A 15839-nucleotide genomic window follows, 5' to 3' on the forward strand; every position below is an offset into this window, starting at 1 on the left:
CTGAGGTCTAAAGATAACACTTAAATCAGACTAGTTTAATGTTATTTGCTTTACAAGAGTAAACTTGTCTTATTGCAAACCTGGTTTTGTCACACATATTGAATGTGAATGTCCTCACCCTAAATCTTTACTGCTGCTTATACTCCTCCTGCACCTCCTCAACAATTTATCCATGGCCTGCAGTGTATGATTGGGATGTAAGATGACATTGTTTGCACTGTTTGCATCGTGAATGCTGATTCAGGTTAATGGTGGATTTACTCGTTCCAAAAGATAAATTGTATTTTGTGAGGAAAAAAGTGTCACATCAGCTATAAAATATTCACAGGCTCTTCCTGCTGCAGTAACAGCTGCTGCCCAACTCAAGTTTTCTTGAAAATGGCACTAAAATCTGAAATGTTTGGTTTTTTGCTTGTTACTATAGATTTGGTGGTGAAGTAGATACTTGAAATAAGGCTAAGTGTTTTAAAGAGTCTGTTCCTTGGCCTTTACATGCATACATTTTGATTTATATCTAAATTTTACTCCTTTTACCAGTAACAAATCTGTAAGATATCACTTGGCAAGTAATAAACTATAGCAGCTACAGTCGAGTCCAATTTCATGTCCACATAAAACCCTTAATTACTCCTGATGGGGTCATAAGGGTGATCTTCTTTTCCAAGAACAACACTGAAACTGTTGGGACATTTCATTTAAAAAATAATTTTCATTTCCAAAGCGCTCTACAGTGCAACGGTTTCAGCATGCATGCGTATCAGCATGTTTCTCATATTACTATAGGCAAGTCACAGATGTATATGTGATCGGAGTGCAACGACTTAGACTGGAGTACTTGTCAAGCAAGGCTAAAATAAACATGTTTGGTTTAAAAGTGGCATAGCAATAAATTGTTCTTGAGTCATTACAGTTTGTGAGTACGGATTATGGAATTTCTTTCTTCTGCTTCCCATGAATGTGAAGCATCCATGTGGACCACACTGTCCCCTGAGACCATTTTAGCTCTGAAATGTTGTTAAACCATTTGATATCACTGCGATGGCAGTGAATGCCTGCAATGCCACTCCTTTTATTTTTACAGACTTCAACTGGGTGACCCACACTGGAGGACAAAGTAGCACAGATACTATGACTAATTTGAAGATCAACAATATATTAATAGAAATTTCTTTGTTTATACAGCTTAATAGTTGGTCGATCAAGAAATTACTTAAAAAAAAAACCTAAATAAATTGTTATATTTCAATTTAAAGATATTTTGTGATTCTTTTTATCACGCTATCTAAGACTACCATCAGTCTTGTTATGCTAATAAAAAAATGTTTGTCTAACACTGAACAATGAACTTTAAAAAAAAAAACCAAACTGGTCATTTGCATTGTTTTTATCCCGTCCACGCCATAGCTAAGGTAATGATAACTGTAATAGGAGACCAGGGGAATACCTAAAACCCAAATATATACATGTGGGTTATAGGCCCTTAGGCTTAATTGAGAAGATTATTATTACTGTTTTTCTGCCTGGAATTAAAAAAAAGAAAAAGAAAAACATCTGGAAGTTGACATCTTTTAATAGTAGACCGAACAGAACCAAATGAACTCATAATTATGACACTGGCGCTCCATAAATCCAAATCAGTGAAACTCCTGTGGTTACAGATGTAGGATTGAATATAGCATGTTAAAACTTATAAAGAACTTGGGAATTAAAAGTATGAACAGAACAGCACAGGTCCAGGCCTGAGCCCACAATCTGAAACAGTTTTCCTCTTATCTTTCAAAAACAGCTAAATTACTCTTCATTTACATTCAAAACTGGCTTTTTTCTGTTTTTTTTCTTGCTTGCAATTAACTTTTGACTTGGTGTCATTTGCTGTTGTCCAAAGCACTTTATTTTGGCTGTGCCTCTCATTACGTGGAGTTGAAACAATTTGTTGACTCTTAGCATTTCACAGCTTGTTGTCAGATTCATTTAGATCTATAAACTCCTCTGAGGGTTGTGTCTCCAATGGCTTAACACTATGTCTGGCTGCACTGCCAGATGTTAGAAAGCCAAATGCAAGGTCTGTAGCTACTTCAGTGCTCTTTTTGCAATGGCTTGGCTTTGTTTCATGAAATAATTCACTTCTTAAAAACCGGCCAGAGCCAGTGAGTGTGTCCACAAAGAACTGAAAGCACAGTTGCATAAGATTGCATTATAAATATGTTCTGTCACAATATGATGGCTGAACAAATATGCTGTTTTGGCCTTTGTAATAAGGATAAGGCAAATGTTAAACAAAAGCTCTATTTAAGATAAATCAGTCTGGAAACTAATATTGAGTTTTGAAAATATTTGCAGCTCCAGTGACATATCAGGAAGGCCGGTTTAATAGTTTGTATTCATTATAATGCAGTTGTATGACACTGCAATTTACAATTTTGGAGGGTCACTACGTCCAAAATAAAGAAGCTTTGTATTTCTCTTTTTACTGTGCACTTGTCTGCATTAGCATGGCCTATGGAATTTGTTTAAAGTTCACAGTAGTAATGGAAGCAAAAACAAAGAACCGGAGGTAGAAATTACAATTTTTTTCCATGAAGCTGAATGATTTGTTAGATCTGTTACAGTCAAATATTAGCATACTGTACAAGTATCTTTCAAACAACAGACCAAAATTTGTGAGGCTATTTTGATGTGTTGGTGTGTCCACAATCCTTGTATACAAAGTGAGCTGTCACTGTAAATGATAAGTCTTTGCTTGCTCTTCTGTTTGTGGCTCCTTTGACCTTACAATGTGATTACCTGGCTTTAATTAAGAAAGACCTCTTGGAAAGCGCTATATTTATTTAGTGTGATAGCTGCACAAATTAGCAGCAGTGGTTTCGGGTGCACGGTGGGATCAAAAAAGTTTTGGAAGTTTTGGAAAAGCAAAAACCACAGGCTAACACCAGTTTCCAAGTAATCATGTGCAGAGGTCTGCTGTAACATCTGGACCACTCACCCTACCCATTAGATTTGGTTCTAAACAACTTGGATCTTTTTTCATAAAATTAAGTAAAAAATTTAAAGGTCACTGTTTTGCCACTGTGGAGTGTGAGTGCACTAAAAGGGAGTGTTCTAATAGAATGGGAATCAGTCCAGAGGTGTACAAGGCAACCTTGAAGGAGCGATCGGCAGACAAAGTACTACTGTGATTATCTCTTTCATCTCTTATGTGCACACAGTTTTTACATACTATAAAACAAGAAGCAGGCAGTAGCTCATATATCTGCCTCAACCAAGGGTACATTTACAACAGAATATAATATTAAGCCATTTTGCATCAAAGTTTCAAAGTCTGATTCAAAAACGCTCCGCACATTATTTTTTAAAACACTTTTTAAAGCAGCACATGATCAGTAACTGGTTCTAATTTCCAGTTTACTATCACCTAACAAATGTTTGTGAAGTATAAAAGCATCAAAAGCCAGAGGTATTATAGTTAAAAGATCCCAACTAGAATGGAGTCATTAGTGCACAGGCTAATGAGTCAGGTGCACGTTTGATTTGTCCGCTCTCCTTCCTAGGTTACGTCCAGCCAGTCGGGTCGCTTGTGGGGTTTGCAGGTGTGAACGTCCACTACGTTTTCACAGTCTTTGCACTCCACAGCGCAGCACCACTTGAACTTGCACTCACACTTAGTGACACGTTTGACTCGCATGGTGTCGTAGCCACGCCCACAGCACATGACTTCACAGCCATCTATGCCTCTTGAGGACTTGTTGCACACTCTGCCTGCTGTGCCCAAGGAGCCTATAATGAGAATAAAGGACCAGAGATGTTGTTTTGGCATACAAAGAATATTGGTACTGCAACTGACAGGAAAAGGGTTAGTTTATTAGAAGACAGCCATCTGTGCATGCCCTGCCAGACTATTAAAATAAATAGTTATCACTATAAGAAATACAGGTTAGGATGAAAGAAATCAAATGTTTGTTATACGTATGATACTTTTGTTTACATATATTAAACAGCTAATATAAAATTTAACTTAACACAAGCAGTGGATTTCATGACACTTCTGTAATATGTTAAAGTTTTAAAGGTCAGGGACTCTTTTATTTTTTGTTTTAGAAAAAACAATTGATTTGGACTGATAATATGCAGCAGATTCAATTAGATTTAAGGGAACAGAAATACCTGCTGCTGACAGAAATGATGCTGATCAACATGAAACAAAGATGTGTCCTGTAGAGCTACAGAGAGGGGTGATACCTCTGTGTGCTTTCATTATTAAATCACTGATAAGTACAGCTCCTTGATTAGAAGTTGCTTCTTATTTTAAAGTAGGCATAATATAGAACTTTAATTGTGCACATCCAGTAACTATACTGGGTTTCCTGTCTATGCATTCCCTTGGGGAACTGAACGATTTATACCACAAATAAATAGTCTGACTGACCGCTCAAATGTCTTTCCACCATAAGCTACATTCACCTTTTCGCATGTATCCATAGAGCACTTTTTTCAATATACCTAAGTGTTTTATCTCCTGTGCGTTCACACCTAAAACCCATTTAGAATCCCAATTTAACCTAAGAGGCATGTCTCAGTGCTCAGAAGGAAGCTGGGGTAGACACAGATCCACTGCACTGTGCCATCCAACTCAGCTTAATAGCATTTTGAAAATTTTCCATGATTACGTGGATGCCCAGGAGTGAAAGCTGGCAGAAGTTATTATTGGCAATGTTCATGTTGATGCTGAAAACTGAAACTGTTTTGCCAAAGCAAAATATCACTTTCCCTCACTCTTCAGCAGGCTATAAGCTTCCCAACAGAATAGTCTCAGACCTAAATGCAATTGTGTTCATGTACTCAGGTGTAAAATCCAAGCCTAAGATCAGGTGCCAGGTCCATTAACAAAGCATCCCAGAAGTCTAGAGAACAAAGGATAAGAGGAGATCTTCCCCTCAGGCTCTAGGGAGTGGAGCTTAATGCTGACCAAAGGAAAGATTTGAAAAATAAGCCTGCATGTATCCTTAGGCTGTGAATTCCTATACAATGAAGATTAGTGGTGAGGAGGGTCATCGGCTACTTTTTAAGATCACCTTTTAACAAGGAAAGGCAGCTTTTCCTTTGAGCAAACACACCTTCATTGCATCTCAGTTGTCAAAGTGCGGCCAAGCTAACCGCAGGTAGGAGTGACAGAATCTGTTAAGTTAGAACCAACGTGTCCCCTGCACATGCCATCGTCCCTAACATATTAACAGTGAGTTAGCAAAGTTCTTCACGCTCTACTGAAGGAGCTGGACTTTAGGAAAGAGATGAGCCTAACAAGGCAAAGCAAACATTAGGTATTAAAGGAGATGTTAAAGGTCAAATCACTGAACTTTAAGCTGTGAAGGAATGCAAGCCTGCAGTCAATGAGTCTCTGATTCTCATAGATTTTGTTAAGCAGTCGGTCCTATTTGCCCCATCCCATAACAACATACTCATGATTTTAAATTAAATAATAATAACAGTATTTTACACAAAAATGATTAAACTGTTTAAGCACAACTTCAAAAGGACTTCACTGAATCTCAGAATGTGAGTTGCTGATGTTTTCCACAAACACAACATATCAATATGCTACTCCTCAGAAGTTAAAAGGACCCTCCTTAAGGCAATTTCTTTACTGTAATAATAAATGATTGTCATAATAATATTACTCTTGTGTAACAGTGGAACTTTACTAAAGTTTGACATGTTAAAAACAGAATTAGCAGGTTAGCACAAGCAAGTTATTTAAGAATTATCAGCATTGGCCAATAATAATAATAAAAACCCTTCTTTTAAACTTCACTAGTCTCACTAGTGGCACATATCACCTGCCTAAACGTTGTTTTCCCAAAGACAGTGGCCTCCTTCAGCAGGACAGTGTTTCCCACTACACTACAAAAGCTGCTGGTGTTGGAAAAAAGCTCAGGGTGTTGACCAGGCCTCCAGACACCACAGTGTAATCGAACATTTGTTGAATATGCTGGGAAGAGTAGATCCACGGAAACCCCCACCTGCTGCAATTGCAGGACCCAAATGATCTGCTGCCAACATGCTGGTGCCAAATACCAATGAACACCCTCAGAGATCTCTTGTCCATCCCTCAACTAGTCAAAGCTGTTCTGACTGAGGACTGTGGATGTACACAATATAAAGCAAGGGGTTTTATTTTTGTAGCTTATTTGTGTGTCTCACCTGCTGCACGGTCCATGAGACAGTAATCTGGAGAGTTCTCAACAAAGACTAACTCATTCTTGGTGCTTCCCTTAAAGTCCTTGTCAGCCACAATAAATCCTGTCCCATCTTGGTTCATGGTTACCTCGACGGCTGTGTTGTACTTCTTGCGAAGATAGTCTCCAGTTCGCCTGAAGTCAGACATAGCCAGCCAACAGGTTCTGAGAGAACAGGAACCACTGACCCCGTGACACTTGCACTCCAGCTTCATAAAGCGCTTCACTGCCTGGAGCAGAGATCAAAGGTGACACAGTGTCAAGCCAACAATGTTGTACAAGAGAAGATGTAGGTGTAATAAGCTCTCCTAGCATAACGGTTAGCTAAATATTCTTAATGTAACAGCTTTTACGTCATTATCCTTCAGAGACGTCTTTACTGAAAAAGCCATGTCAATAACTTGAACAGTGCAGAATTTAATGCTATGGGACCCTCATATGCAGTTATCATATTAATATGCATTATGCTGGATCATCAATAGATGCTGGGATAATGCGGAATATTCTCAATAAACAGATTCTTAGTCTTAAGAGATTTACTTCCTAGTCAAGTAAGTCAACTAGCCTAGTAGTTGAAGACATCTTTAGGCAAAAAAGAATTTCTAATGATTTTAAGAGTCGATGTTTATTATGACCAACTTTAAGCTTGGAGAGACCAATCTATGACTCACAGAAGACGGATGAGTTGAAGGGCCATGTGTATCTCTCAGGTTTTGTGACACGTCTTTTTTTGGTTTTTATTTCTACTTTTTTTTTTTCTTCATTGGGTCTTTGTTAAGCTATCTCTTGTGTGCAGACACAAAAAGGGTTCATCGCTTGAGTTGGGTGCCTTTTTATGTTTGAATAAATTTGTAGGTCAATGTTACGTTTAACAAAAACAACAATAAAAGCGTCCCCTGAAAATGTTCCTGAAAAGCCTGTTGTTTTCATTGTTACTTCCTAAATATGTCTAAATTTACAATTCCATTAAGAGATAAAGCTTAAACATTAATATAAAAAACGTTTCCACTGACCATCCGACCGCATCGGTTGTTGTGCAGATTCATCAGGGCTCGAGCATCTTTCACCATCCTCTCACGGGCGTCGACGAAAGCTTTGGCAAATTTTATGCCATAGTTGATGTTGTCGCTGCATCCGCCCCAGTCAAAATTGCCTTTGTCGTCACTGTCTTGCCCTCGTTTTTGACTGTCACAGGTGCAGATCTTCATTTCCCCCTGACTGCAGGCCCTGGTAATGGCGTAGACCACTCCTGCTGAAGAGATGGCGTACACAAATGCTGCCTCTCTGCTGCCTGGATAGACGGGGAAGGGAGCGTTGCAATTGCAATCATTTAAAGAAGTAACTTACGACTGTTGGTAAAGAGAGACCTAATGTTGCCTATATCTGACATGTGACATTATTCAAAAGTTGTCATAGCACTTGTTTTTCTCAGCTGTTCTTCTAGTGCCCAGAGCCATGTGTTATTGGTGAGTAAAGCAGTCATCTCTCTGCAAATTCTACAAGGTAGGCATACCAAGATCAGTCCATCTATGGTGGATGGTCCAGACAGTGGTAGCAGCATGTCAGCTATAACATTAGACCAGCCGACTCTCCTTTCACCTATTAATTTGCACAGATGGCAGCTTTCTAAGTCATTGAGCAGTGTTTTCATTTTAGATGAGAGGAGATTTTGGAGGTTATTTGGTCTGGCTGTCCCACCCTCCTCCTGTTCTCATTCCTGCTCACGCAATGAAGCAGAACACAGGCGAGATGTCAGGGAGTAAAGCTTTGTCTGGCTGCCAGAAACATCTACCCAAATATTTACATCTCCTATTACTGTTTATACATCACCAGTGTGGATCTCTCAATCTGCTACTTGTTTTCAGAGAACATCCACTTTCCCAATGTTCCTTCATTCCTGAGAAGGTAAAAAACCCACAACAATTTCTCTTTCTGTTTGCATTCCGGGGTAAAGTTGATTTAATAAGACACCTATTAATTCCCTGCTTATCTGATAACAGAGGAGACATTTATGAGGATGATTAACTTGAGTGTCACTGATATAAACAACCACTGTCACGCACAAAGAACCACACAGATAGAAGCCTTAGCCATGTATGTTCAGACTCACTTCGGAGCATCACCCTGCCAAAAACAGTGTGGTCCCGGTCCAGCGTGCTGCAGTTCCAGCGGTGGTGTCTGAACTGATGTTGGCACTCTTTGATCCACTCTTTGGCTCCCTCGCTGATGGACTGCATCAGGTCTGGGTGCCGCTGGCAGAGCTGCCGTTGCTTGTTCACAAGACCGGGAATGTTGTCGCATATCACCCGCGCACCCAGAGCTCCGATGTACCTGCGCACAGATCCATCGAACACAGTGTTGGTAAATTCAAGGACAATTCCACTGAAAGCGCACTCTGTGGTAGTGCACCTGCAGCTGTCACTAGACTGTGTGCCAGGATTTCTTTTTCCAGTGAGTTTACTTTCAAATTTGCCTTCCTGTTTTCATCGAGACAAAAACAGAAAAAATTGTGTAGCTAGCTGAGCTAGCTGATTTGCAAGAGGTTAAGGTCCAATCTGATTTTCAAGAAATATACAAATAGTGGAAATAGTACAAATAACAGAGACGTATGTTTGCTGCATTTAGGGTAATGGGGTGAAGCCCACCCTACATGGCCTTTGGTGTGCCACTTGTTTTAAATGCCAACACATGTAAGCTGTCAGCGTGAAATCTGGTCTGACTACATCTTCAAACAATTCACATTTCTAATCAAATGTGTAAAAAATTGGGAAATTGGGAACTCTGAGTGAAGAAGATTCCAGTGTTTACCAGATATAGAGGGTCCCCCAAAAAATCTTTGGGTTATATTATGGGTAACCAACATTTAAGAGCTCATTAAATTCTATGGACTCAAAGGAGCCTGCTACTGATCACTGCTGCTTTCATGTTAAAAAAAAGCCCTTTAACTATCAGACATCTGTACTCAGTGCTCCTTCTTTGTAATCACAGGGTTCTCAAGTGCAGCCTGCAGTCTAGGAGCAACCCCTGAGCAACATTTAATTCAGTTGCCATTCAGTGAGGTACAGCAGTATGGTAGAAAATATTCATTATATATTTAAAAAAAAATGTTTTAATATTCCCAAATGTGGCTAGTGTAAAAATAGGAAAGGCTCTCCCACTAATGGAGAATTTTAAACTAGCAAAAGAAATAGATAAAAAAGAAAAGAAAACAATTACCAGCATAAATTTAACAAACTGACAAATTTAAAAGATTAAACAGCCAGGTGCTCCTAGCAGGTGTGGTCTGAAGCATTCAGGTTTGTGTTAACACAATGTCATGTGCAATACTCAAAGAAATTACAGATAAATAAATAATAATAAAGCAAGTAAATTATGGCTTGTTTGGAAAAGTTGCCAGGAGAAAGGCTCTTCTCTAAAAAGACAAGGCAGCATGTCTTAGTTTTGCAAAGTTGTATCTAAGCAAACCACGAGACTGCCCCAGGACAAAAGCAGTTCTTTGGTTTGTTTTATGGAACATTAAACATCAAGTAAGCTATAGTAAAGCTGCTAAGTGGATTGTATTGCCTTCAGACAAAGAGAGGACAAACTGTTTTTCTTTTTCTGTCTTCTGTGCCAGTTAACTTTACTATTACTACTTTTCTCCCCGTGTAAAATGTTTTTCGATGAATCTAAATTATTGATACTGTTCCTACTTTTCTTCACATTCATCCCCATTGTCTTCTTAAGACTCAGATATTCAGGATGTTGAAGAGATTATTACATTCCTCTCGTTCAGTGAAATGCATTTGCTTCCTGCTTTCTTCAAATAATCCCCAACTTTGTAACAACTCTTAAGAAGGGTGATCACATGCTGATTGCATTGTGACTCTGGGGGTTCTCTTATCAACAGGACATGGCCGTCATCTACAGTACAAATGAGCACCACCCCCCCCCCCCCCCAGTCCATCTATAAGCCTACACACTCTATTCTCCATCCGGATATCATTATAGTCCCTAATCGCAGCCGCATTTGTGTTGCCTGGCCACTGAGACAGAAACAGATATAGCAGGTAGTTTCCACTCCTCTTATGGCTGTCCCAGTCCCATTCTAGATGCAACTATCTGCCTGAGCAGTATAGCTGAACAGAAGCACTGCTTGCGTTTACTGTGTGTTGTACAAACCAGCTGTGCCAAAGGACCCCTGACTCTCCAAGAGGACACACACAGAAGAAGAGAGAAGTGCAGCAAGGCGCACAGTGCTTATATAAATTATTACAATAGTTAAAAATAGGCCTAAACAATTCAAAGGAAGATTTTTAAAAAAAAGCAGGAATCAATTACGTTTTTCTTTGGAATTTCTCAACGATTTATTCACAGTTTACTCTGAATTTGCCTGAAAGGGAAACTCAAGAGCAAATTGGATGATATGTGCTTTCGGCTCTCTTGGGAAATTACCAGACATAGCATTATTTACAATGGGTGCGTTTTAGCTTTAAATAAATTCATAAATTAGATCTTAACTGTTATGAAGTGTAGGGTAAGATCTTAAAATGGGGGGTTTCCCTTGGCTAGTTAAATGTAAAGTCATTTAATAGGTTTTCTGTTAAGTGTCACCTGAAATATGAGAACAACAATGTCAGGTGAGAGAGACTGGGGGTGGGGGGTCTCCAGCATGTTTTAGGTCTTGAAAACCTCAAGAGAAATCATCAAGGGGCATTTATTCATGCACCAACGCCTGCACCTGCCGTGTACTCTGGGCAAAATAGATGGATAGGGGAGACGCCCCCTTCCCCCCATACACACACACCCAAACACACACATCAACATCATTAATCTTCATGAACTTTGGATACACAGCCTGCTCTTTTCGTTTATGGATGTGGATGTTCATGTGAGCAAAGTAGATCTTTTACTAGAAAATCTGAGAAGTAAGCAGGTGTAAATTACATATAAACAGACGGATTTCTCATCTTTAAATCTGTAACAGCTCCAAGGACAAGGATACATAGGGTTAAACAATAAAATCCACTGTAAGATAACTTTTTCAACTGCAAACTTAATTAATTAAAACTAATCGTTATCTATATTTTCTGGGTGAAATTTTGCCCTTGTTGTCGTTGTTGTAAGTCGTACTTTATATTCGATTGGTATGTGACACCAACCAATCGGACGAACCATCAAATTCCTCTCAGTGGTGAAACTTACCACCACGATGAATCCACTATCGGTGTGAATATGAGCAGGAGCAAAATAAAGATGAAGTATATTTTAGAGATGGGTTTGGAGTGATGGTGGTTTCCTGCCCCATTTCTGATCCTCATTGCTTTCTCCGACAAGCCCGTAGATGTCATCATGTTTCTTCTTTTCATGTATTGGCTGTGCAATAAGGCGTGAAAGTCCTTGACGCCTGCGCGTCCTCCATCATCTGGTGGAAATAAAAGTTAGGAAAGAGGAAAAGTGCTTTTGAGACCCCTCAGTTATTCGCTGTCATAATGCAGCCTTGATTTTCTAGCATTACATCCATAAGCTTTGGACATTGCACTTAAGTGAGCGGGATGAGTCCTTCGTTTCAGACAATCTTGCGTAGATTCACGTCTTCTCCTCAGCTGTTGCGCTCCGAATCTGGCTTCACTAAATCTGTGAGAAGTTGCAAACTATAAAATCCAATGCCGATGATCAGTTTCGTAACTGATAAAAGCCACTCGAATCAGATCCTGACATAGGAAAAGTGTCTGCGTGGATGGGACAGGCGCTGCTCACCTTTCATCCCACTTGCCGATAATGAAGATGCGCACCGAAACGCTGCGCTTTCCTCTTCAGTGCGTCAGCTGTCTGCGCCTCCCCTCCCTCCCTTCTCACCACACCAATGCCCTTTGTCAAAAAATTACAGAGACCGGTATGCAGATCTGCAGACAGAAGGAAAGGAGGTTCTGCCTGACTTCTCCCGGCAAATCAATTAATCCACTCTTTAATTTACACCTGCATCACAGTTCGTTAGCTCATTTAATTAAAAGGTCGGTAAGAAGGTTGTCTCTGTTTTCTCTTTCTGTCATATGAGAGAAAGTTTAGTTTGGAAAAATCAGATCTCAGTAATGATGCAAGTGTGTAAGCGTTTACACATGATCAGAAATACATAATCCTTCCCAGGGCTCATTGCATCTGCTCCTCTAATGTAACTGGTCTCATCTTTTTTAAGATTTTAGGTTGTGTGGTCCCTGGCAAAGGAACACATGTTTAAACAGATTTACAATCGCTGACATGCAGAAGTTTCAGTCCAAAATTAAACTTGTCATTAAGTGGCCAGTTTGTTTATTACGTTCAGCAAAACTCTTTGCAAATCTGGCTTTACAGTAAATATAACCTTTAACAGCATCTATAGAACAGAGGAGAGAGTTCCCCAAATAGAGAATCCAATAGATGCATGCAAAGGTATGAACTCATAAGGTAAAAGGCAAAGGATGATTACACAATACTGATCCGGTCCAGATTTTGCTCTTATTCTTCTGTTTTGTTTGTTTACTGTACGTTGCACGAAGCCACTCCTATGCATATGTTTTAATAAACTGTATGCATGTATGTGTATAATATATACATATAAGAGAAGACATCAAGCTTGCAATCTACACCAAACCTGATCTGAACCACCCAAGCAGTGCTTTTGCTGTTTGTGTGTATTTTGCGTTTTCTTCTGTTCGTCTTTTCCACTATATCCAAATGCTTGCTCAGTCGGGATCATCTGATTGTTGCTGTTTTCTCTCTAATATTGTAGGGTCACTATGTTGCAATATAATGGGCCTTGAAGTGACTGTTATTGCGAATTAGTGCTGTATAAATAAAACTGAATCAAACTGCTAAAAGTTGACTCCACTCAGCAATTAGGCCTGGAAATACTTAAGGTGATGGAGAGTAAAACCCCAGTGCTAGAGTGTCTTTGTATTGAAAGCGTGTGGCCTGTGTGTTTGTGGCCACCTACGCCTTCCCTGTGAAGAGGAACACATTTGATTGTTGAACTGTTTGGCTTCCCTCATGTTTGTCATTTTTGATTCTTTTTGTTTCTCTTAGTAATCACAGATAAATATCTCTTCTGCCTCCCCGTCTCCTTTTTTTTTTTACAACAAAGGTCATGTAAGAGGCGTACACATGGATGAAAGATGCACCAGTATACGTTTAGACACTGAAAGCCCAGATGCTGCAAGAGTTCCCTCCAGTTACAACTGAACATGTAGAATAAAAATTTCCTTCTTTATTAATTTGAGCTCCACGTGAATAAAAGTAGATTTATTGTCGATCTTGAACAATTTTTAGAACTGTCACGTCCTGCAGTATTCTGCGGTTTATCCAAAATTTGGCATAGTGCTCAGTATAATTCCCTTCTGCTGAAAAATGATTAATAAATTACTAAAGTTTCCTCTGTGCCATGCAACCCAGTGGGAGAATAAAATGTTCTTTTTTGGTACAAGCATTTGAAACTCCCTTTGTAATTCCTCTGGAGCGCATGTTTGTAGTTCAGCTCATACCAGCAGTCCTGATCCAATATCAGCTGGGTAATGTGGAAACATCTGACCCACCTCAAGGACATTTCTGGCTTGTATCCCTTCGACTTAGGTGAGTAAATCAGTGTCTTGTGTATCCAGCAGGTAGGCAGACCAAGATGTCATGTGTATGAGTGTGTGAAGTCATTTTAATCAGTGCAAATCCAGGGTGTTATTTAGGGATGTAAGTAAAGGTCAATAACAATGCTGCTGCCTAAAAATACCACAGCACAGAGAGGAAATGTAATAGTGTGTTTTACATGTGAATGCAAACTGTTTTTCAGCTGGGAATTTACCAAGTTTTTTCTTAAAAGTACTATTTATCATTGTATAAGTATGTAATTATAAATTTTACTGATATAACATTGCATTCTTTACAATAATAATTTAGTAATGAAGGCTTAAAATCTCTGGCTCGTCTATTACTGCACATTTTCTCTTCTCGTCCTATGTCATAGACAAACATAGGCCAGCTGTTTGTCCTTCAGTTATGTCATACCTGGCCTTAGGGCCATACTATGATCCTCATTACATGTAACCCTGTCTTTCTTTACCACAGGACAGGCTATTTTACAGTGACAACTCCATAACAAATTGCTTTACAGGGAGCAGGTGATGGTGGCGATAACATTCATCATCCAGGCCTCCCTCTACCCCCGTCTCGCTTTGAGCCAGCTCCAGCTGTGGTCTTTAAGGGGCTCAATATGGGGGCTTGAGCTCCTATTCTCAGCTCGTGTCGTGGCCTGGGATAATTTTGGATGGAGAAAATGAGATCAAGAAAAGAAAAGGAACAGGAGAATGAGAAAGTGACTGGGCCACTGCAACCACAGATGAGTGTGTAGATTGTAATGATTACAACATTTTGGGGGGTCCAATGCTGTCACTCATCGTCGATACAGACGATAAAATGAACGGCCAGACAGTTGTACTGTGCTTTCTTGGAACACGTCTGACTCCAAGATGAGGAGGCTGTAAATTTGTGGTTTAGCTCCTGACAGGTTATGCGCTCCCTCCTTGACCTCCGTTTCATCATCTCATTCACACGACATGACACTGCAACCATATGCCTAGTCTGAAATTGTAATAAAGCATGCCAGGGAGAGGCATGTGCTGGCAGCAATCCTTTTTCAAGTTCAAGTTCATTTATTTATATATAGTGAAATAGAGTGTATATTTTGCAGAGTGTGCAGTATCTAGCCCAGTTAATCTGACTACCAAGTTGGTCCCTGAATATCAGTTCGGTAGGCTGATATTTTGCCTTTGTGGCTTAACATCGGTAAAACTGCATAACCTTGCTGAAAACTCACTTTAGAAGTTATCATACCTAGACTACAAAACAATGTAACTGATATTTATTTTGCTAAATACCAAGATTTTCAGGGTCCTCACATAACGTTTTCAATTACTGACTATTTCTTGAACTCTGTGCCCTGCTGCTGAAGGCATCAGTGGCGTATGAGACAGAGTGAGCAGCCAGCATGGCTTCCCGGACTGCTGATGAGCTGTGACCCCTCACAGCTCATCAACCTGAGCCCGTGTTTATGGAGGCGGAGAAGGATGGGGCTTTGCTGTGTCTGTGCATGTCTGTGTTAGAAGTGGAGTACAGCTATGCTGTCCTACACTGGAATGTTAATTAGGTGAACTGAAAAAAAAGAGAGGTGACCTGTCCTGTTAACCGCCCATTGCTTTGCCCGCAACCAGGAGGGTAATTTAGTGTATCAAAAGAGCCGAGTTAGCGAGTGTTCACTGTTAGGACACTCGGACTAAGAATGTGATCGAGTCAGAGAGAATGCACACCTTGTCAATTTATTAGTCTGCTGCTTCTCCTCTTTCTGTATTTTGTGTGGACTTATAATAAAAAAAAAGGTTAATAAAAGGTCATTGCAACAATCTAGCTTCTCGCTCTTAACTGACTCTCTTAACAAGGAGCACAAAAACCAACCAGCTGAGTTAATTCAAAGATCTCATATTCATTTTTGAAATGGAACAAAAGCAAAATATAAAAATCCTCTTCTTAGTACACCCTTCCTTCAATCTAAGATATATTTCCATAAGATATGGGTGCTTCTTGCTCTGACTAAATTTTTTTTAAAAAGAA

The 15839-nt window shown here is 39.6% G+C and overlaps 1 protein-coding gene across 1 annotated transcript; it reads right to left on the minus strand.

Annotated features, from left to right (window-relative positions):
- Positions 1–1552: 1552 nt before the first annotated feature.
- On the minus strand, positions 1553–12055 carry LOC146574984 (protein Wnt-2b-A-like). The gene is made up of 6 exons (XM_085275105.1): positions 11728–12055; positions 11415–11634; positions 8341–8561; positions 7244–7521; positions 6196–6460; positions 1553–3774 (listed from the first exon to the last, which is right to left on the minus strand). The coding sequence occupies exons 1-6, from the start codon at positions 11744–11746 to the stop codon at positions 3545–3547; spliced, it is 1233 nt and encodes a 410-aa protein (XP_085131231.1). The 5' UTR covers positions 11747–12055; the 3' UTR covers positions 1553–3544.
- Positions 12056–15839: the final 3784 nt, after the last annotated feature.

Source organism: Mchenga conophoros, linkage group LG5 (genome assembly GCF_057382185.1).
Source record: "Mchenga conophoros isolate Kocher_MC1m ecotype Shallow Benthic linkage group LG5, M_conophoros_male_GT1.1, whole genome shotgun sequence".
In the NCBI taxonomy this organism is placed as follows: domain Eukaryota; kingdom Metazoa; phylum Chordata; class Actinopteri; order Cichliformes; family Cichlidae; genus Mchenga; species Mchenga conophoros.